Source organism: Neofelis nebulosa, chromosome 5 (assembly GCF_028018385.1).
Source record: "Neofelis nebulosa isolate mNeoNeb1 chromosome 5, mNeoNeb1.pri, whole genome shotgun sequence".
Lineage (NCBI taxonomy): Eukaryota > Metazoa > Chordata > Mammalia > Carnivora > Felidae > Neofelis > Neofelis nebulosa.
The window spans coordinates 26056854-26080279 of NC_080786.1; the positions used below are offsets into that span (position 1 = coordinate 26056854).

Genomic DNA, 23426 nt, shown 5'->3' on the forward strand with positions numbered 1-23426 from the left:
AACTAATCATGCTATACCCTAGGGAGTAGTAGTTCAAAGTGTGGTCCCCGGAACAACAGCGTCAGCATCACCTGGGAAACCTGTTAGAAAACCACATTTTGGGGCCTCGTGCAGAGCTGCTGAAACTCTGAAGTAGACTCTTGCAGTCTGTGGTTTAACAAGGCTACCAGGTGATTCTGATAGTTCACATTTGAGAGCTGCTCTAAGTAGGGAACTACAGTGTAATTAAACAGAACCTTATTATTGATGAGATTCAAAACTATAATTGATCAAGTCAGATGGATTCCTGTGGGTATAATAGAACAATACCCAAATCTACAGAGTAGACATTAAAATGAAGGAAGATGATGAGGTTTCTGTACTTGCTGTGATACTTACAGTTCTATGGATTTTTACTTTTATTAAGAAATATCTTGGATATAAAATCATCTTTATCATTTGTTACATATACACAGTTCATTTATTCAGTATTACTTGACTTCTTTTTTATTTTTATTAAAAAACATTTTTTAAAAATATTTATTTTTGAGAGAGAGAGACAGCGTGAGCAGGGGAGGGGCAGAGAGAGAGGGAGACACAGAATCTGAAGCAGGCTCCAGGCTCTGAGCTGTCAGCACAGAGCCCGATCCAGGGCTCGATCTCATGAACTGCGAGATCGTGACCTCAGCTGAAGTCAGACGCTTAACCAGCTGAGCCACCCAGGTGCCCCAGTGTTAATTGACTTCTTAAAGATTTTTAAGAATAAGCATGGCTTGTTCTTAAGCTTTATCTCTTTTAGGTTGATATCTGTGCAGAAGAATTGGGGAATAATGTAAAGCCTGCTGTGACTTTGCTAGGAGACATAAATGCTGTCACTAAACAGGTAAGAGCTTTTACCTAGGCTTTAATTTATATGGATTGGTCTTTAAGCAATAGTCTGTTGTTAAAAATGTCTCAGCCTTGATTCACTTCATGACAGGCTTATTAATATCTATTTTAAGCAAAATTTATGATGGAAAGCTAGTCTTGAAAAGAACTTTGGAACTCAGTAAATCCAACTCCTTATATATAAATCATTTTTAAGCAAGTAAGTTAATCATTTTGGAAGGCGATGAAGACTTAAAGGCAGTCAGTAGGCAAACAGTGATATACTAAATAGGATTCAGCTCTCTGAAAAATTATAATACAGCTTCCAGAGTAACTGAACTTACAGCCAAGAAATGTCTTAATGTACTGGAAAAACCTAACTTAGTATTTCATTAGGCAATAAAGAGATTTTTTTACTCTTCAAATGGTACTCATCATTTGTATGTAATTTATACAGTTCACTATATCAGGAGATAAAGTATAGTGACATCTTTCACTTGATATTGGATACAAATTGGTGTTGTTACATAATATTAGGAAGCAATCCCCAATCACATATTAGAACATCCTGGGACATTTGGTTTGTATCTTGGAAGTCCCTGGATATTTGGGGCTCTTGTCCTTTCCTCAAGGATTCTATGGTGGGGGTGATTTTCTTTCTAGCGTCAAAAGCTGAGGAGGACATAAAAGCCCCTGCCTGTGAGGTGAGGTAGCATTTCCCTTGTGTCCTGTGGAAATCCCATTTGGCAGAAGTCCACACTGACCCAAACGAACGCTTTCCGTGTTGCCTATTTATTTTCTACCAGTTGTTAGCTGCCTAGAGTGCGGACAGTAGGAGTGATGAGAAGGGCAGGATAGCAGAGCAGTATCATCTTCTTTAACAAGATATTGTTGTGTTAATATGACATAAGCTTATTCTCAAAAAGTAAAAGTCTGTGGTTTTTTAGCTTTTAGAACAATTTGATAAAACGCCATGGCAGTATCCTCCAGAGAGCAGCTGGTGGAAAACTCTGAGAGAAAAAATGAAGAGCAATGAAGCCGCATCCAAGGTAATACGAGACTCACAGAAATTTAGAAACACTTCAGGCCCATGGTTCCAGTAGCTCTGTCATAACATGACCTACGCATTCCTAAATCACCACGCTATATAAAATCATGGAGTAAAACCCGTGGGATTTATGGGGAAAAAGGTTTAGAGGCACAGCTGTCAACTTTGTGAAACATTAAGATAGGAACCTAATAAAAATGGTGGCAAAATTCTACACACGTTCAATGGTTAAGACATATGTACTTCAATAAATATAGTACTTTTCCTTGAAAAAGACCTGAAGTCTCTTGTGGAAGTGGGCATTGGGAGGATCTCAGCTTGTGAGTTAGCGTGACATGGTGGAAGGAGGCTGATCTGACATTGGACAGAAAGTTATAAGAGCCCATGTGAATGGGTAGGACTCACTGTCCTCAGTTTGACCTTGGCACCAAATCACAATTAAGAAATCTTTTGGAATCTTAAACTGGGGCATGTTTTTCTACCCTTAAGGTATAAGTCCTTCAAGGCATGCATGTATAATAGATAAGTGTTTCATCAAAATAGAAAATTTGTTCCAATGTATAGCCTTTTTAAAAAAAAAAAATGTCAGCTTTGTTGAGGTATAATTGACACTTAAAATTGTAAGATATTTAAAGGTATATCACGATGATTTGATAATGCATATACACTGTGGAAGGATTGCCCCCATCTATTTCACTAACACATCCATCACCTCACTTTTCTTTCTTTTCTTTCTTTCTTTCTTTCTTTCTTTCTTTTTTTTTTTTTTTTGTGAGACCACTTATAGCCTTTTTAAGTTAACTTTTGTGTCACCACAGAAAATTATTTTGTGACTTCCTCATCTGCATTCATGGCTTTGCCTGATATCTAAAGGCTTTGGAAACTATAGTAATGTGTGAAACTACCAGACCACCTACTACTAGCAGTGAAATGAACCACCTCTGTAGGATGTGGTGATTTCTATTTAGGGTCTTCGTATATAGGTAGAATTTTTTTCTTTGATTGTGAGAAAGGTTGTTCATGATTTTTTCTGATGTTTTGTGTATTCCTGTGCATTTTGGTTCAGCTGGGTGCAGTTTTCTGTGTTCATGTAGTGTTTCTCACTGACGGAATCCTACAGGAGCAAATGTGAAATTTGCATTGTGCTCATATTATTCCTTTATATGTCAGATGTCTTGGAATAAATTCACATTTTCTTTTTTTAATTTTTTTTTATTTTTTTTTTATTTTTTTTTTAAATGTTTATTTATTTTTGAGACAGAGAGAGGCAGAGCATGAACAGGGGAGGAGCAGAGAGAGAGGGAGACACAGAATCTGAAACAGGCTCCAGGCTCTGAGCTGTCAGCACAGAGCCCGACGCGGGGCTCAAACTCACGGACCGTGAGATCATGACCTGGGCCGAAGTCGGACGCTTAACCGACCGAGCCACCCAGGCGCCCCAATTCACATTTTCAAAAACAGCAGAATTAACTATACATAATTCTATGTTTTATTAGAATGTTAATCAGTGGCTATTTCTATCAAGAGACAGTCTCAATTCTATTTTCCTAAGAGGTGTCATGATTAATCCCTTCTTTTTCCTAGGAATCATACTGGTTTAAGATGGGAGGAACTTGCCTCTCTTCTCTGGTGCAGGAGTATACCTCATCCATCTTAGGTATAACCTCCAACAGGCCAAAACAGCACAGGTGAAGAGGCAATGCCGGAAGCCCTTGGGACTGTTGCTGCTAAAGCCCCATGTGGCTTTCTCTCTGCTCTAAGAGGCATATGGCTAGACAAAGGCACTTATCTTGCTCCATTCAAAGACTCTTTAGTGGGTGAAGCATATCTCCTTTACTCTCTAATGCATGTGGAGAAGAACCAGATTTTCAGATTTTCTAAAATCCTGACTTCATTTTTATTTTAAGATTCAGGGCGTATTTCAGATTAAAGTATTCTAGAATAAAATGTTTACTTTCTAAGGCAGTGTATTCATAAAAGTGCTCAAATAAGACTGTTTAGTTGTGTTTAACCCAATGTTTCCAGCTATCTTTACCATACGACTTGTCTGACTTTAGGATGCTAATGTGTATTGTGGATCTGCAAGAAGAAAGATATTCCCTAGATTATTTGATTGTGTCCCAGACTGGGACTGTGGAACCCATTTTTCTTAGCCTGTCCCACAGGGCTGCCCACAGATCCATTAGCTTCTAAGAGAGGCCATTTGGGAACTTTGTAGCCTCTTTCCAAATGAGTTTGGTAGTAGCTTATTGACATTCCTCATTTTTCACTGTATCTCAACCTAATTTGATTATATTTCCCTCAAATACTTTAGGAATTAGCTTCCCAAAAATCTCTGCCTATGAATTATTACACAGTATTCTATCATGTTCAAGAACAGCTACCCAGAGACTGTTTTGTAGTAAGTGAAGGAGCAAATACTATGGATATTGGACGCACTGTGCTTCAGAACTACCTTCCTCGTCACAGGTAAGGCTTCCAGAAAAGTAATTTTAATGTGTTAACTTTGAAACTACAGTAATGCAGGTTCATAAAACATTGGAGGATTATACATGTTCAGTGTATAAGGATATATTCCACAAAAGTATTCTTAGGTGAGATTTGGCAGAGTTTTTATGCCTGATATGTCTTTGAGGTCATGTGATAATTTGTATACTTACCATTCCAAGGATATATTCACAGTTTTCCAAGCCATCACGAGAGACTTTTTCCTCTCATACCGCTTATCCTTGACTAGTCGGTTCCTCACAGTCTAAAAACTTTATATTAAACACAGAGAATGTTTTTATTGTTCTCTATTTTACACATGAGTATGACTAGATTTGTGCCCGCCCACCATCTGCAACGTGCCCCAGAGGGTTTCATTTTAGCTTTTTCCCCCAACAGGCTTGATGCTGGTACTTTTGGAACCATGGGAGTTGGTTTGGGCTTTGCCATTGCAGCCGCTCTACTGGCTAAAGCTAGAAACACAGGTCAGCGGGTCGTCTGTGTGGAAGGAGACAGTGCATTTGGGTTTTCTGGCATGGAAGTGGAAACCATCTGTAGGTACAACAGCATTCATTTCTTTCTCCAAAAGATAAAGAATAAAGACTCACTTGCCTAACAGATGCTTACTCAGCGTTCACCATGTGCCAAATGCCCTGTACACACTCTGTGCTGTGTCCTGAGAATACTAGTGTAAAATAACCCCGGGGTCTTTCTCATCTAGGACAGTGTGTTCATGACCTCTTTACTACATGCCCCAAACCCGCAAAACTGTGAGGAGTGGTTTTGAGATCACTGCAAAAAGTTCTAGTCTGAGAAAAGCTTGTTTTTGGCAGGGAGACAGCAAAGCTTTGTGGGTAAGAGCACAGCCTCTGGGTCCATGGTCTGGATTTAAATACCGGTTGACCACAACAGAGCCAGGTGATGTGGGTTAAGTTACTTTACTAAGCTGCTGTCTCCTCTAAAATAGGGAGAGGAATCGTAATAGTTCCTACCTTAGAGGACGGTAGTGAGGATTAAATGAGGTAATCTAGGTAAAGCTCGAGACGATTGTTCATTGAATGTGAGCTGTTCGGATTATGTTTATAGTTGTGAGGGTTGTTTATAGGGAGAAACTCACGAGCTGTAGATCCTGCTATAGAAGGATGGGGACTTTTTTCTCCCTAATTATTTAAACTGTAGTAAAGTCCTTCTTTATTCTTAGCCAGGACTCTTATTAGACCTTTTGTAAATCATGTTTTGGGGGCTTTCAGAGCTTTGGTATACAACACTTTCAAGATCAGATGGAAAAATGTACTTATTAGAATGTCTGTATTGACAACCCTAGTGGTATACACCAAAAAGATGATTTATGGAAAAGCCAGCCTTCTAGAGAGTCATGATTCCCGCTGAGCATGGAGCACAAGTAGTTTCCACAGTCCTATTGCATAACAGTATGCTGTGTAGTTTTGTTTTTACACCTGGTCTCAGAAATTATGTGTGTACAAAATAAAGCCCATGTTCTTTTGTCAGTCGTTAGTAAAATTTAATCATCCTTTCATCTTTACAGTACTGTTTATAGCACATTATTAAATACTCTTTTTTTCTCTATTATACAATGCTTTTATTTTTTTAATTTTTTTAATGTTTTTATTTTTGAGAGAGACAGAGAGCGGGGGAGGGGCAGAGAGAAAGGGAGACCCAGAATCTGAGGCAGGCTTCAGTCTCTGAACTGTCAGCACAGAGCCCAATGCAGGGCTCAAAGTCACGAACTGTGAGATCATGACCTGAGCCGAAGTCGGATGCTTAACCAACTGAGCCACTCAGGCATCCCCATATAATGCTTTTCTAGCTTGGAGCGAAGTGGTTTGAGAGAAGAGAATGTATGCTAGTCACTTGTATGCTTCCCACAGCATCTAGCAAATACTGCTTGTCTGTGAGGAGTTCAGGAAATAAAAAGATACTTTTCAAATAGTACTCTTAGGCACCACCTAGAAGTGGTGCTTCAGAAGGTATTAAATATAGAAGGTGGAAGGTGTCCTTCTTAGCACCTGGATCTATGAAAACCAAGGTTCAGAAAAGCACAGTGAGGTCCATAGATGCATAATGCTAGCACCTGGTGTTCTTACATCCTTTCTGACTCCGTATTTCCATTAATGATTTGATGTTCCTTTTTAGGTAACAAATGTTTAAGTTTTAGTCTTACCCTAATATTACAAAAAAGGTTATTTCTAGAAAACTATCCATTTTTAAGTTAAAGTTTCAGCCTGAAGATAATAAAGTGCTTTAGAATGAAGAATGATTTCCTTTATATTTTGCTTTCAATTTTAGGTACAACTTGCCCATCATTCTTTTGGTGGTGAATAATAATGGAATTTACCAAGGTTTTGATGTGGATAGTTGGAAGGAAATGTTAAAATTTGGAGATGCTACTGCAGTGTAAGTAACCCAGAACAGTATGTATTTATTTTCTCTCATCTATTTTAAGGTCTCCTTACAAAGTCTGCTGTATTATAATGTGCTTCTGTGGTGTCAATATTGTTTATTTATATTTTCAGCCCCCCTAAAGGGCAGGAACCCCGTATGCATGGCCCCTCTTTGTACAACTGCCCATGATGGGGTGCTTCAATAAATAATTTATGATCAGGGAGCCACTAAAGACTCAGACAATTAAGATTGATGTGCAAGCTTTGTTAATGAAAGGGCTTGTTGCAAAATGCTTCCAGTCCTTCTGTTCCTACTACACCATGGAGGAAATGGATGTTAACACATTATTTATGATCCAGAGATCTTCCTTCTTTTTATTACTTAACTAATTCTTGATTATCTGGTGGCAGAGTCAAACTGTGACAGTATCGTAGCTAGCCATGTGGGAGTCAGCCTAGGGGTGGAATGGGATGTGAGTATGTTTGCTTCTGCCTCACTGACTCCATTTCTCATTTTGTTGTTACTTGGTGTTTTGCAGTAACCATTCCTCTTTTCTTCTTTTTCTTTTGGATTCATCGTAGCTGATGGTGTAGTAGCTAGTAGCTACTAGCCATGTGTGGCTATTTAAATTAAATTTAAAAATCGTTCTTATTTTAACTAGTCACGTTTCAAGTGCTCACAGCAACAGGTCGCTAGTGACTATCATATTGGATAATGTATACATAAATATATATATTTAAATGTAAATATAAAACATTTCTTTCATCACAAAAAGTCCTGTTAGACATTGCTGTATAGACAACAAAAAATATATGGAAAGTTTAGTGTACTGGCATCTTTAAGTGTTGAACATAAATGTACACCTTTTAGTTCAGCCTAAATTTTTCCACAGATTATTTCAGAGAATGACTTTTTTTCTATTGACTTATGACCTTTTTTAGGGCCCCTCCCGTCTGTCTTTTGCCAAACTCACATTACGAGCAGGTTATGACTGCGTTTGGAGGCAAAGGGTATTTCGTACAAACACCAGAAGAGCTCCAAAAATCACTGAGGGAGAGTTTGGCAGACACAACTGCACCTTCTCTTATCAATATCATGATTGAGCCACAAGCCACGCGGAAAGCCCAGGTAAATTCAGTTGCTAAGTAGAAATCAGAAATGCATCTCCCATCCTATCCCTAGAAGTATCTACCAAATAGAACACTGTTTTTTCTAAACCGTTTCTGAGTTTGGCACTTTCTTGGGTTTTTTCAATAAATATTTGTTGAGATATGTGTTAGGTATGTTGTGTTACTTGCTAAGAATAGCATGATGAGCAAACCTGGACTCGGCCTCACCTAATGGCTTACAGTCCATTAGGGGAGAGGAACAGCCTAGTCACCTCACAACTGAATGCATCACAGCAGACTGAGGCAATTGCTCTGAGGGAGAGGCACCCAGTTCTGAACAAATATACTACCAAGGAATCTGATCTGTATTGGGGTCACGGGGGAAGGCTTCTCAGAGGAACTGATTGATGCTTAAGCTGAGATCCAAAAGGTAAGTAGGGACAGTCAAGCAAAGAGGCTAGGGAAGAGATGTGCAAAGGCTCTGTGGCAGCAAGGAGCATGGCAGGTCTGAGGAACTGAAAGAAGGCCACAGTGGCTGAAAGGCAGAATGGGAGTGGGAGACAGAGTGGGAGGATGAGACCATAACAGGAAGATTTGTGCAGTTACATTCAAAATTGGTTACTTTGGCCTCCATAGCAAAACTACAGTGTAGATTACAGCTGTAAAATAAATGATAAGGTGTGTAGCATAATCCTCTCCCATCTCAGATTAAGTTGCTTTTCATACTTAATTTTGTGCTCTGATCCTGGTCCTGCCAGTTGTCCTCTCTTATATATCTATCTTCCATGCTTACACATTGTGTATCAGTCACTGTTTTCAGAGCAGATCATTTTTTCAAGAAGTTTCTGTCTTGGTTCTTTATACATATATATGCCATGAGGTCGTTTTCTTTTTTGAATAAGGTAGTAGACCAGTGGGCAAGTGGATGCCTGGACAGTCAGTGAAATGTAAATTAACTGATTTAGAAACTATAAGATACATAAAGTTCTACTGAAATTATGTTCTATAAAAACAGATATCAGAGACTTTGGTGAAAGGAACAGAACTACAAAATAGCCAGGAAACAATGAACAAAATGGCAATAAGTACATATTTATCTGTAATTACTTTAAATGTAAATGGACTAAATGCTCCAATCAGAGGAGTGGCTGAATGGATAAGAAAACAAGACCCACCTATATGCTGTCTACAGGAGACTCACCTCAGATGTAAGGACACACAGTCTGAAAGTGAAGGGATGGAAAAAGATATTCCATGCAAATGGAAACTAAAAGAAAGCTGGGATAGCTATGTTTATATCAGACACAATAGACTTTTTTTTTTTTTTAATTTTTTTTAGGAATTGTATTTTTTTAATCTACAAATTCTTATTTTTTTTTAAATATATGAAATTTATTGTCAGATTGGTTTCCATACAACACCCAGTGCTCATCCCAAAAGGTGCCCTCCTCAATACCCATCACCCACCCTCCCCTCCCTCCCACCCCCCATCAACCCTCAGTTTGTTCTCACTTTTTAAGAGTCTCTTATGCTTTGGCTCTCTCCCACTCTAACCTCTTTTTTTTTTTTCCTTCCCCACCCCCATGGGTTTCTGTTAAGTTTCTCAGGATCCACATAAAGTGAAACCATATGGTATCTGTCTTTCTCTGTATGGCTTATTTCACTTAGCATCACACTCTCCAGTTCCATCCATGCTGCTACAAAAGGCCATATTTCATTTTTTCTCATTACCACATAGTATTCCATTGTGTATATAAACCACAATTTCTTTATCCATTCATCAGTTGATGGACATTTAGGCTCTTTCCATACTTTGGCTATTGTTGAGAGTGCTGCTATAAACATTGGGGTACAAGTGCCCCTATGCATCAGTACTCCTGTATCCCTTGGGTAAATTCCTAGCAGTGCTATTGCTGGGTCATAGGGTAGGTCTATTTTTAATTTTCTGAGGAACCTCCACACTGTTTTCCAGAGTGGCTGCACCAATTTGCATTCCCACCAACAGTGCAAGAGGGTTCCCGTTTCTCCACATCCTCTCCAGCATCTATAGTCTCCTGATTTGTTCATTTTGGCCACTCTGACTGGCGTGAGGTGATACCTGAGTGTGGTTTTGATTTGTGTTTCCCTAATAAGGAGCGATGTTGAGCATCTTTTCATGTGCCTGTTGGCCATCCAGATGTCTTCTTTAGAGAAGTGTCTATTCATGTTTTCTGCCCATTTCTTCACTGGGTTATTTGTTTTTCGGGTGTGGAGTTTGGTGAGCTCTTTATAGATTTTGGATACTAGCCCTTTGTCCGATATGTCATTTGCAAATATCTTTTCCCATTCCGTCAGTTGCCTTTTAGTTTTGTTGGTTGTTTCCTTTGCTGTGCAGAAGCTTTTTATCTTCATAAAGTCCCAGTGATTCATTTTTGCTTTTAATTCCCTTGCCTTTGGGGATGGAGACACAATAGACTTTAAAACAAGCATTTTAATAAGAGACAAAGAAGGACACTACATAGTAGTAAAGGGGTTAATCCAACAAGAGGATATGACATTTGTGAATATTTATGCACACAACGTAGGAGGACCTAAATATATAAAGCAAATATTAACAGACCTAATGGGAGAAATAGCACTGCAAAAAATAGTAGGGGACTTTAATACACCACTTACATCAATGGATAGATAGATCATCCAGACAGAAAATCAATAAGGAAACATTGGCCTTAAATGACACATTAGATTGGATGGATTTAATAGATATATTCAGAACCACACAAAATAGACATTCTTGAAACCATGCTAGTCACAGTAAAGCCCTAATGAACTGTCCCCCTCTCGCTAGTGAATTCAGGTTTCTAATGATCTCTTCTCCAAGTTCTCTATGAATTTTGGGGGATATTGCTGGAGAAATTTAGGTTCTTATCTCTTCTTCGATAACTCCATAAGGATCATCCTTATATTTCTTGAATCTATCACTTCAACATGAGTTATCCTCATTCCAGTAAATTCCACACATATATTGTTTCCAGGCTGTTCATTTTCATTGATTGTCTGTGTGTCCATCTGCCATTTGGTCATTGATTTGCGGTGTAAACTGACTGCTTCCTGCTGTACTATAGAGAGGACCTAATCTCTGCAGTCACCTCTGTGCAGGCCACATGTGTGGGATAGAATGAATCCTGGGAAAGGCTTGGCTTCTGTGCACTGCTCTTCCTACCCAGCTTCTTTTCAGATTTGGATACTCCCCCTCTTCTTTCTTCTTTTGACTCGACTTCTGGTTCTTTCGGACTCTAGTTTTTTGTGCCCTGATTACTTGATAATAGTTATTTTATAGGACAAGACGGCAAGATGCACTGTGAGTTTTTAGCTTCTTTTTGGGAAAAGCACAAGACCAACGACAAACTTCATTTACCGCCATTGTGGTAAATGTGGTTATAATGGGACTTTTAGATTTTAGAGCAAGCAAAGGAGGATATTTGAGACAATTACTTCTTTCACTGAATGTTTGTTGTCTTTTCTTTTTCTAGGATTTTCACTGGCTGACACGCTCTAAGGTATAAAGATGTCCGGGAATTGTCGTGAGGAGTTTTCTTTCCTGTAAGATGGAATTTTATTTTCCACAGCAAAATACTAAAGTGCTAAAATTATTGTACAAAGAAAAATAAAAAACATTTCTAAATGACATCTTATAGTAAAGGAATTGACTGTGACTAAAACCAGAAAAAGTTACCAGTATTCTACCACAGAGAGAACAATTGGCAGATGAAAGAAGAAAGAGAGTTTTATTAAATAATAGCATCGTAGCTGCCTAACTGCTGAGTTACACATCAGTCTTCTTTCACATAAATCCATTCTTAAAGTCACATGTTTTTTAAAAAACATCTTCGGAGAAAAAAATCTCCCAAGAATTTTCTAATGTAGAAGCATGTTCAGTAAGTTGGAGTATATAGGCTATTTCTACTTTGTAGTTTATCTGTTGATCACTTTGTACCTTAGCCCCCCCAGTATTTAATGGGGCTTGTTCTATACTTTATGAATTGGTGTTTTGTTTTGTTTTGTTTTGTTTTTCTGGAGAGAACTTATTGAGCCAAAGGAGAAGTCATGCCATACCTAAACTGTTAATTTCAGGGTATGTTTAGATTAGCAACCTTAGTTTATGTGTACCACATTGAGACCAGCAGAGGCAACAGTCTTTTGATATATAAAGAACTCTTACAGGGGCGCCTGGGTGGCGCAGTCGGTTAAGCGTCCGACTTCAGCCAGGTCACGATCTCACGGTCCGTGAGTTCGAGCCCCGCGTCGGGCTCTGGGCTGATGGCTCGGAGCCTGGAGCCTGTTTCCGATTCTGTGTCTCCCTCTCTCTCTGCCCCTCCCCCGTTCATGCTCTGTCTCTCTCTGTCCCAAAAATAAATAAAAAATGTTGAAAAAAAAAAAAAAAATTTAAAAAAAAAAAAAAAGAACTCTTACAAATAAGAAAAATATTAACACACTAGTAGAAAAATGAGCAAAGGGCATGAGTGTATAATCAATGGAAAAAATACAATAAAAGGAGTATGAATAAATGTGAATATATAAGTTAGACTGCAAGCCCTTATTTTTGCCTATCCACTTGGCAGAGCACTTTCAAAATTACAATTCTCAGTGAGGGTGAGGGTAAAATGAAGACGGAACTGCTGTGTTGTGGTGGAAGATGAAATTGGTACATTTTCATAAAGTAATCCTAGCAGTGCTTGTATTTGGAATCTTAAAAATGTTCATACTGAGCCTTGGGTGGCTCAGTCGATTAAGTGTCTGACTCTTGGTTTCAGCTCAGGTCATGATCTCATGGTTTCATGAGTTCGAGCCCCACATTGGGCTCTGCACTGACAGCGTGGAGCCTGCTTGGAATTCTCTCCCTCTCCCTCTTTTTGCCCCTCCCCACTTGCTCTGTCTCTCAAAATAAATAAATTAAATTAAAAAAAAATGTTCATACACTATACCTTTTGACCCAGGGAGCCCATTTAGAGAGTGTGTCCTAAAGAAAGAATAAAACATTTTGTCAAATATTTATATATAGGGCCATTCAGCACAAATTAGAGACAGTGCCAGTGTTTAATAGTAAGACATTGGCTACATATGTTATGACCTATTGACCTCGTAAAATAAAAATTGTGTTAATGAGTATGTATAGGGATACCTGGGTGGCTTAGTCAGTAAGCATCTGACTTTTATTTCGGTTCAGGTCATGATCTCATGGGCATGGGTTCGAGTCCCATGTTACCCAGTGTGGAACCTGCTTAAGATTCTTTCTCCTTCTCCCTCGGCCCCTGCCATGCTTGCTCTTTCTCTAAAAAAAGAGTATATATAACTGGATGAATAATCACAATATAATACTAGTGAAAAGACAAGCTACAAAATGGATGGATCCAGGTCAGGGTATACACCTATACTCGCACAGTCATACATACAAAGAAGGAAAAAGATGGGCACAAAATAAACCAAAATTTTAATGTAATGTGTTGATGGAGTTATAAGCAATTTTTATTTTCTTTAATTTTTCCTTCTTTTACGAAATTTTAAAATAAAAATATTTAATTTTTATTATCAGGAACAGACATTATTTTAAAAGGATATTAGAAATTGAAAAGTATCATTTATGATCTGGAATTTTATATGAATTGGAGCATATGACTCTATCTCAAAGTTCAGCTGGTTTGCAATATACACATAAGACTTGTCTCCATTGGCTATTTAAGGGCATAAGTGACTTCTACAGAGTGGAGTCCAGCTTTGAGATGTCAAGACACTTGCGGGGAGCTGTGGTTTTACCCAGTGAGCCCCTGAAATTGGGCAAACACACTTACATACTTCTGAGGTACACACTGGAGGGCCTGGGCTGCATAAAAGCATAGAGAATATCAAAAAGAGTGTTGAGAGTGAGTAGGTCGTGTAACCTTGTCAGTGTCCTACTCTACCCATGGATGTTTGCCTCTGGCAGCCAAGTGCAATGCAAGATTTTGCTGTAAAGTAGTGTAGAAGCTTTGATGAATATTTGTGAACTGAACTATGTAAATCTAAATACTAGATATAATTTGGGGAAAATGCTTGTTCCCTAGCCACATTTAGCTCAAGAGGAAAAAAAAACCAAACATGGTAACACATTAGTAGACTATCCAGCAGAGGTCAGTCTGAGCATATGAAGACCTGATTAGTCTAGGAGCACTTTGATGACGCTGTCCATTGACTACCTATTTTGTAACAGTAATCTTGAAATTGGTTTCCTTCTAAGAATCTTCCCTTAGAAGGATAAGATATTGAAGAAGCCCCTCTAAGATAAATCTACTGGTTGATAGTCAAATTTACCATGATACAACATTTTGCACCTCCTAGTTGATTTAATGAACACTCTTATGTGATCCTGGTATGTTGAATACTCAAGTGTCTCATAAAAACTGAACTTTGAAAGATTTGGGTTGCTTTCTTGATTTAGGAAAACTAAATCTGGGGTGGGAAACGACTTCTTGGGTTAGTTCCTCTACTCATATTCTTTCTAAAAGCTTTCCTACATCATGAGATTGTTTGGGAATTCAGAATGCTACCCTGAAACTCCAAGCCCAATGCCTGGCCTATAGAAGGCATGCTGATGTGACTGTGTTTTAGGAATATATGACTTTAGAGGAGACACTGGCTGAATTACATCCTGCCTTGAGCAGTGTGGCTTCATGTTTTAAATAAATGGGTCTTACTTCCCCAAATAAGTCATTTCCTGGAAAACAGGGGTTGTGTGTTTTTACTTACCTTTTTTTTTAAGTTATTTTATTTATTTTTCTAAGTAATCTTTACACCCAGCATGAGGCTCGAACTCATGACTCTGAGATCAAGAGTCACATGCTCTTCTGGCTGAGCCAGCCAGGCACCACTGTTTTCCTTCTTTATACAGCCACCTGCTCTGCAGGGGTTCACTAAGTAATCGTTGAATGAGAATTCATGATGGTTGGAAATAGCTCAGTGGATACCTTCTATGGTTTTTTAACACATGCACCTTTGAAGTAGCTCCGTTTATCATGTGAAGTGAGTATATTTTCCTTAGGAAAAAAGGTCTCAACTCTGTTACAAAGAATTAGTAGGACTTTTGAACCCCAAAGGAAAATGAAAATACGGATTCCAGAAATGTTTTTGTTCCTTTACTATTTGCAAGACTCTTCACTAGGCAGCAGGGAGCAGTGCATTCCCGTGTGGAAGTGCCAGGTGACTGAAACAAATGGAAATTCAGAATGACTAGGGTAGGTAGCATTTCATTTGAACGCATTAAAGAAAGTTGGAAACCAGTTAAATTCTAGATGGGAATTATGACTGAGAAACTCTGCTACCTGCGTTGGAAAGTGAAATGTATACAGAAAGAAGTCTGAAGCATCTGGTGTTTCCTGGTTGCATTTGCTGCTGCTAATGTGAATAATGGAGTAATGAGGATAAAGGAAATTGAAGATCCTATGAATTCTCCCCATTGATGAGGTGCAAACAAAAGTATACCTTGCTTAGATTCAGATCTGACAAGCAGCGCTGTCTACACCTCTGGCTTCCACTGGATTATCGTAGGATCTTCTGTCCCTTCTAAGGCCTTTTCCAGGAGAGGGGCTAGCCAGTCAGTGAACCCATGTTAAATCCAGGTTGTAAATTTACTCCAATTAGGGAGCAGAAAAAAGGCACACCCAGAAACCCCTGGATCTTCAGTTTCGAAGTTTGAAGGAAACATTCTAAATTTTGACTCAGGCCTGGAAATATCCACAGAGATGGCATCATCCACAATTTTGTACTTTGTATCCAGCAGTCACTAAGATGACCTGTGGTCTATGGAATGGTTAATCAACAGCCATATGGCTCATGCCCTGGTCCCAGCAGTTTCCTGGGAATTGCCTCCCTCCCTCCACTGATGAAGGTGGACTCAGGAAATCAGATCTGATTTCACCTTAGCCTGAATTTTGCTCATGCTGTTTCTACTGCAGTGCCCTGTGCACACCTACCAATTTTTGCCATGTGAAATCAGCTATATCCTTCAAGGTCTAGCTCAAAAGACCCCTCTTCTGTGAAACTGCTCTCCCTCCCAGCACTCCTACAACACCCTGTATGGGCATCTGTCACTATTCAGAATGTTCGCAGTTAATTCCCATTGCCCTCCCCCACTCAACTGAGTGTCTGTGTACCCAGATGTCACCCACCCCTCATCTTCCAGGGCCTGTGTCCTTGTGCTCCTGTTTGGCATGCTCCTCTGAGTTCACCCCTGAAGAGTCCACTTCCACATGGCATATAGCAATCTAAACGTCACAGACATTTTCTTGCCTGGGAGGTGACCCAGGAGGGGGTTATGTACCAAAAGCTGCATCAGCCTCAACCAAGGGTGCAGGGTAGATAGATGAGCCACCAAGAATCAGAAGCCCACCCTTACGCCTGGGTATTAGATGAGCCCCACGATTCTTAGAGCAGGGTCGGGGAGGATGGCTGTGGGCCATGAGGCCCTGACATGACTGAAGTCGAATTACTAAAAATAAATACTTTTTTCACACTTGAGTGCTTTGGACTGAAATTTACACCCATAAACCATTTCATAACTCACTGCCATTTCTGCCTCCCCACCTTCCACCAGCCACTCTATCTTCCTCCCCACCACCCTACCTACATTTTCATTTGCCAGAATTTTCATGGTTCTCTTCATAATAACCACTTGATTATTTTTGTATATTCAGTAGCACACAAAAAAAAAACCCTGGTATTTTCCTTGGATTGTGCTTTAAAATACAGTAATAATAGAAAAACTCGAGATTCAATAAGGCCAACAGATCAGGAGACCATTGTCTTGAAAAGAGAAGTTTCTTACAATTCCTAAGAGGAGTGTGCCGCACCACTCAGGCCACAGAAGACACAGAGGTTGATCTCAGGCATAGAGAGAAAGGGAACTAGTGGGCTGAAGTCTCTACCGTGATCTTGGGAAGAAAAAGGTGAGGCACAGTAAACAGGTTTAGGATTGGCCAGTTTGAATAATTTCCCAGGGCTCTGGAGTGTAGGGGCAGCCCCTGGTGACCTGGTGCTGTGACCCTGGGGTGGTTAGTGTAGGAGGATGGTGGGGAGGGAGAAGAAGAGGAGTAAGGACTGTGATAAAGAGGGTGGTTGGGATTGTGGATTCTGGATCATTTGGTTTTATTTACTCTCTCTAGGAATTAACTAACCTGGGAGGGGCAGTCCCTCCCGGGTAAGCTAGCCCGCTGTCAAAGAATCAGAATTACAGAAAACAAAAAGACAGGGTTAATACAGAACGGCATTAAATGCATATTTCTCAAATATCAGTTCTTATGATATTTGGAGAATTGAATCTTTAAGTATTGTTTCTACTAATGCTAAGGTATCTTTGATTTTTTGAAAGTGGGTTTTCTTTGTCCCTCAGTGGAGTTTTAAAGTTTTCATAGTAGCCTTGCCCCATTTTTATTAAATTTGTTCCTGGACGGGGCGCCTGGGTGGCGCAGTCGGTTAAGCGTCCGACTTCAGCCAGGTCACGATCTCGCGGTCCGTGAGTTCGAGCCCCGCATCAGGCTCTGGGCTGATGGCTCAGAGCCTGGAGCCTGTTTCCGATTCTGTGTCTCCCTCTCCCTCTGCCCCTCCCCCGTTCATGCTCTGTCTCTCTCTGTCCCCAAAATAAATAAAAAACGTTGGAAAAAAAAATTTTTTTAAATAAATAAATAAATAAATTTGTTCCTGGACATTAATGTGTTTTGTGCTGGTGTAAATAAATTCTTCTACTACATTTATAGTTAGCTATTATTTACATATTTTGTGTATTAATTTCATACTTAATGGGTTCTCTTAAACCTCTTCCTTTCCTAGAGAAGGAACCGAGGGGAGACGGGGAGGGATGCGTGAAATAGGCAATGGGGATTAAGGACTGACTTGTGATGAGCACCAGGTGATGTTTGGGCATGTTGAATCACTGTATTGTACACCTGAAACTAATATTACCCTTTATGTTCACTAACTGGAATTAAAATACAAACTTAAAAAATAAATAATTTTCAAAACACCTCTTCTTCCTTTCTTTTATCTGGTGGCATTGGTCGGTACTTCCAGAACAACACTGACTGATACTGGTGACTGTGGCACGCACCACTTTCCTTCTGGGTGTTTTAAAAATTTTTTAATGTTTATTGGAGAGAGAGGGGGAGAGAATGAGTGGGGGAGGGGCAGAGAAAGCGGTAGACAGATTCCGGAGCAGGCTCCAGGCTCTGAGCTGTCAGCACAGAGCCCAACACAGGGCTCGAACCCACGAACCATGAGATCATGGCCTGAGCCGAAGTCTGATGCTTAACTGACAGCCACCCAGGCGCCCCCCTTCTAGGTGTTTTAGAATCAGCATATCATTTATCTGCTTTCTTCTTTCAGGAGCAGCAAAAGATGACAAGAGAATCTCCCTACAAGGAGTCACTGAGGCTGCAGGGTTTGAATGTCTTCCCCAAAGGATGTGAAGTCGGAAAAGAATCCCTACCCTTTTTAAGTTGGCACTGGTGTTCCTGGACGCCTGCTGTAAAAGGTAACTCTTGGCAAATGAATTAGGGCTAGTTGGTGTGCTAGTGAACCATTTGTTGCCTAGGCCCTCTTCCTTCATGGCACTAAGACCGATGACAAGGGCAAACACTGAGAAACTTGTTCCTCTGTAGACTTCACCTTCAAAATCTCGGACCATGTTCTTCTAGAAGAGTCAGCAGAGGATGACCTCCTTTCCCCCCACAGTGATGCATATATGGTTGGGGGCGCCAGTCGGGGAGGGGCGTTGCATGGGATTGAACACTCCAAGGGTTTTATTCAGGGAACCACCTGTGTGAGAGAAAACAGAAGGAGCAGGAAAAGGCTGAGAGAGCCATCAGACTGCCATGCAAACCTCACCCTGGGAAAGGAGGGAGGGAGAGAAGGGCCCAAGCATTCCCGTTGCCTGCCGTCTGAGGAAGATTTGGCAAAGCTTCTGTCACAGTCCCATGTCTCCCAGGAACGGGCCCCCTTCATATCCTACTGGACGCAGACATCGGAGGGGAGCCGCACAATGCCTGGGAGGTGTGAGCTTGGCACACATCAGGCGATGGATTTTGGAGAAGCAGCAGCTGGGGATCTTGGTAGTTGGCTCCTCGTGGCTGCCACAGGCACTTCTGGAGGCCTCTGCTGCTGCCTTTAGACTGTTAGGGCTGAGAAGTAGGGAGGCAGGGCCTGTTCAGGGCTTAAAATCCAAGGATCCACCTGCAGCTTGTTTTTCAGTTTCGGGCCTCGACTGTCCCTCTCAGACAAAGTAAGCCCGAGTTTCCATCTTGGCTCTGCTTTGGTGCTTCTACAACCTAAGTCTCAGTTTCCTCATCTCTATAACGAGGATAATAGAATGCCTAACTCATAGAGTGGTCTGGAGCACATGCTGTTTATAGGAATGGGTAGCATGAAACCTGGCACAAAAATGCCCCTTGATAACCGTTAGCCCCTCCGCCTCACTCCCTCTTCATGCCTCAGGCACCCACCGCTCACAGAACAAAGGGTCAGGAAAAAGCTAGTTTTGTCCCTCTGTGGAGTCTTCTGGTAAGAAAGAGAAGTCCGCACGTCTGTATAGTTATTGTGTGCTTTGGACAGCTGGGGAACTGACCATGGTCAATATTTAGTTTGGCCGCCTTCCTTCCACACCTCAGCACAGGCCTGGGCTGTCAGTGTAAACTCAGGAAAAGGCACATTCATTTGAGCCAAACTGAATTAGCAGACCAGTCAGTGGCCGGGAAGTCACGTGCTGCTTTCCCAAACCAAATAGAAATTATTTTTAGATTATTCACTGTTTGGTATTATCCATGCCACAGCTCCCTCCTATTAAGGCACATCAGAGAAAATTGGCTTTGGCCAATTAATGGATACTTTGCAAGCCATTTGTCAGTACTGGGCCTCTGTTCTCATTTGTGAAGAGTGGTTGAAATTGACCAGTGGTTCTCAATCCTGGCAGCACACGGAAACCACCTGGGGATCTTAAAAATCTTGAATCCCAGGCTGCACTGTAACCCAATTACATCAGAATCTCTAGGGGCACAGGGATCAGTATTTTTAAAGCTCCCCAGGTGATCCCGGTGTGCAGCCCAGTTTGAGAACTAGTGAAAGAGGGTTTCAAAGCTTCCTTCCATCTCTAATTCCAGGGACATGACCTTGAAGAGGTAAAGTCTATTTCTAATTTCATTCATAAAATAGGAATTCTGAGTGAATATTCCAGCAATTTTGTAATTTTATACCCTTCTTAAGTTCTCTGCTCACAATCATGTTCCTCCTTAAATTCATAATTTGTACTTTTTCTCCTACATAAATATTTGTTTCCTTCATGTGTCTGTCGTAATCTCTTATTTTCACTTATATAGTATGTTTGTGGCAGGTATATAGTTCACAAAATTGGTTGACTTTTCTTTATTCCTCTGTAATAGAAATCAGCTCCTGAGCTCCATTTCTACTTATCTTACGCGTACGGCTTGATGAATTCTTAAGTAGGTATGCATCCGGGTAACCATTCCCAGATCGAGACACATAGCATGTCCAGCAATGCAGAGGGCTCCCTCATGCTCTTTCCAGTCAAACCTCCATCCCCCAGGGGTAGCCGCTTTCTGACTTCTATCACCAGAGGGTAACACTCAGTCTCTTCTAAGTGCTTCATCTACTTTCGATTCACTCCTCTCCCCTGTCTCCTTCTTACCTGAGGATGATCTCATTTTGGGGGATCTTCCCTGCCATCAGGGGAGAGGTTTGCTTCAAGCCTGGCTGATTCCATAATCTATGGGTAACAAACCGTTCCCAAACTTAGCAGCTAAATGCAAGACATTATTCTCTCTCCCAGCTTTGCAGGTTGGTGGGACTCAGCTGATTCTCCTAACCTCGCTTGGGGCCTCTGTCACAGCGGCCATCAGATGGCAGCTGGAACTGGGCCCGCTGGAGGCTCCATTGGCCTGGAAGTCCTGAGTTGCCTTCTTTACTCTGAGAAAGTAAAAATCAGCTCAGACCATGAATGTAAACATCTGCCTAGCCATTCATCAGGCTGGAATCAGAGACATGGATAATGTCAGATGCACAGTTAACAGAAGGAAATATTTTAAAATTTTTTTTTTTTTTCAACGTTTTTTATTTATTTTTGGGACAGAGAGAGACAAAGCATGAACGGGGCAGGGGCAGAGAGAGAGGGAGACACAGAATCGGAAACAGGCTCCAGGCTCCGAGCCATCAGCCCAGAGCCCGACGCGGGGCTCGAACCCACGGACCGCGAGATCGTGACCTGGCTGAAGTCGGACGCTTAACCGACTGCGCCACCCAGGCGCCCCCAGAAGGAAATATTTTAGCCAAGGACACACTGCAGCTGGAAGTGCCCTAACATCCATCTTTCTTGTTCATGAGAAACTTTGCTTTCTAAAATCAGAGATTATCAGGAATTTTTATCAGTAAGCGTGCCATGCCCAAACAGCCTTGATTTGCGATGCACATGCAGAGTTTCTGGACACAGATTTCTCCATCTGTTATAACTTCATAGCATTCCGGGAAACAGGACCTCGGGGTCCGCTTCACAGTCCAGATCTGACATGGAATCCTCTACACGGAGCCTGCTTTGCTTTGAGCCAATTGAACCTTTGATTCAATACTGAAATCATTTATTTGTGTATTCTTAAATGGTGAATTTCATGGTATGTGAATTTTTGATCTATGAAAGATGGCATCCTGATTTTTTTAAATGATAGCCATCGAAAGAATTAGAATGTTATGTGTGGCTTTGAATCCATTGGCACTTCCTAGGCCAGCCAGGATTATTGTCATAATCCCATTGCCCGGCTCCTAGCAGACCTCCATTGTTCCAATTTGTAACTGGGTGGGAATACTGAAACTCTCTCATGCACCCCCATGGGTCTTTTGTCCTCCGTCTGCACCCCACTCATCCTCCTTGAGCCCTCTCATCCCTCCTCATATAATGCATACGTATTCTGCAAATGCTTTGCATGAAAATTGTTGGCTTTTAATGTCACCTTACACTGAGTTTCCTCAATGACCTCAATTTATTTTTATTTTATTTATTTATTTTTTTTAATGTTTATTTATTTTTGAGACAGAGAGAGAGCATGAACAGGGGAGGGGCAGAGAGAGAGGGAGACACAGAATCTGAAACGGGCTCCAGGCTCTGAGCTGTCAGCACAGAGCCCGACGCGGGGCTCGAACTCATGGACCGTGAGATCATGACCTGAGCCGAAGTCGGCCGCTTAACCGACTGAGCCACCCAGGCGCCCCAATGACCTCAATTTAATAAAATGATTTCTTCAATTCAGAAACAAAGCACTCAGCTTCATTTATATTCCACCTAAACTCCATCCCTCCCTCCAATCCTATGCTAACTCTACCTTTGGTGAGTCGTCCCATGGTTCCTCTGGATGTGGTCTGTTTCATTGCAGTGGGCTAATAAACCTGACTTTGTGAGACTACAGGTTTGTTCCTGACAGCCATGAGCTGGTTGGTCTGGGACAGGCCTAGGCCCTTGGCACTCCTTCGCGTGGTCTCTCTGCACAAGCAGAAAGACCTGGGCTTTTCACAAAGCAGCTGACTTCCACCAGGGCACAAGCAAAAGCTACAAGGCTTTCTTAAGACTTTGGCCTGGAACTGTGTTACTTGTGCCATTACTCTCTTGGTTAAAGTGAGTGCCAGGGCCAACCCAAATTCAGTGTGAGAGAGGACTGTGCAGGTCCGTGACCGTCAGGAGGCGTGGTTTCATTGAGGGCCGTCTTTGGAGGTCAGCTTCCACAGCTGTCCTTTTTCCTCATGGCAGTTCCCATCTCGAAGCTTCATCCGCCTCAGACCCTGCTATTCTGCTGATCGCATCCACTTTTTGCAAACTGTCAGGGCTCTTTTGCCATCTTCTCAGTCCTTTCCACCTCCCTCTGGCCCTCAGAAGTTTCTGGCTGCATTCTCCACACTGTCCTGGCATGTCCAGGGCTTCACAGGCCCCTCTGCCTGGACTTCTCCCTCAGACATTCTAGTGCTACCACCAGATGCCGTGTTGGATGTGGCTTCTCCTCTAGGTCTACGCTATGGGGAGCCAGCCCCCACCCCCTTCTGCCACGGGATTCCCCAAACCAGGCTGACCTACCCACCTACCTCCTGAGGAAGTGAATGCCACTGATTCAAGGAATGAAGGGCTGTGGGAAAACAAGAAAAAAATATGGAAGAGAAAATGGCTAAACTCTAAATAGAGTAGTATAACCTTTTAAAGAAAGCTCCATCAGTGAGGCTGTTCTGTTTTAGGTAGCTATTAATGTTGAATATCAGTATTGCTGTGATCTGAGTTTAAGGTAATGATAATGATAAGGTTTGGCTAGCCCTTAAGAGCTTTCACACACATAATTTTATTTCATCTTTACAGCAACCTTTGAAAGGAGTGATTATTGTTATTCCTATGATAAGGAAACAGGCGTAGGGAAATCAAGTGACTTCCAAAATCACATATTGTGGGGTTTTATCTTGAAGGGACAATTTTATTTTATTTTTTAATTTAA

General features: G+C 41.2%; 1 protein-coding gene across 9 annotated transcripts in view; it reads left to right on the forward strand.

The window, feature by feature from the left end:
* Nucleotides 1–23426, forward strand: part of HACL1 (2-hydroxyacyl-CoA lyase 1) — a 93584-nt gene that overhangs the window by 26604 nt on the left and 43554 nt on the right. For 5 of the 9 annotated variants that reach the window (XM_058729839.1, XM_058729836.1, XM_058729840.1 and 2 more), the window contains 7 exons: nt 779–862; nt 1794–1895; nt 4209–4363; nt 4781–4939; nt 6689–6796; nt 7726–7912; nt 11406–11560. In XM_058729839.1, the coding sequence (XP_058585822.1) occupies nt 779–862; nt 1794–1895; nt 4209–4363; nt 4781–4939; nt 6689–6796; nt 7726–7912; nt 11406–11438 (828 nt within the window). In that variant the 3' untranslated portion in view covers nt 11439–11560. Of the gene's footprint in view, nt 1–778; nt 863–1793; nt 1896–4208; nt 4364–4780; nt 4940–6688; nt 6797–7725; nt 7913–11405; nt 11561–12686; nt 16418–18282; nt 18431–23426 lie in introns of those variants that run through there. The other 4 variants (XR_009261741.1, XR_009261742.1, XM_058729838.1 and 1 more) reach the window with 3 other exon arrangements.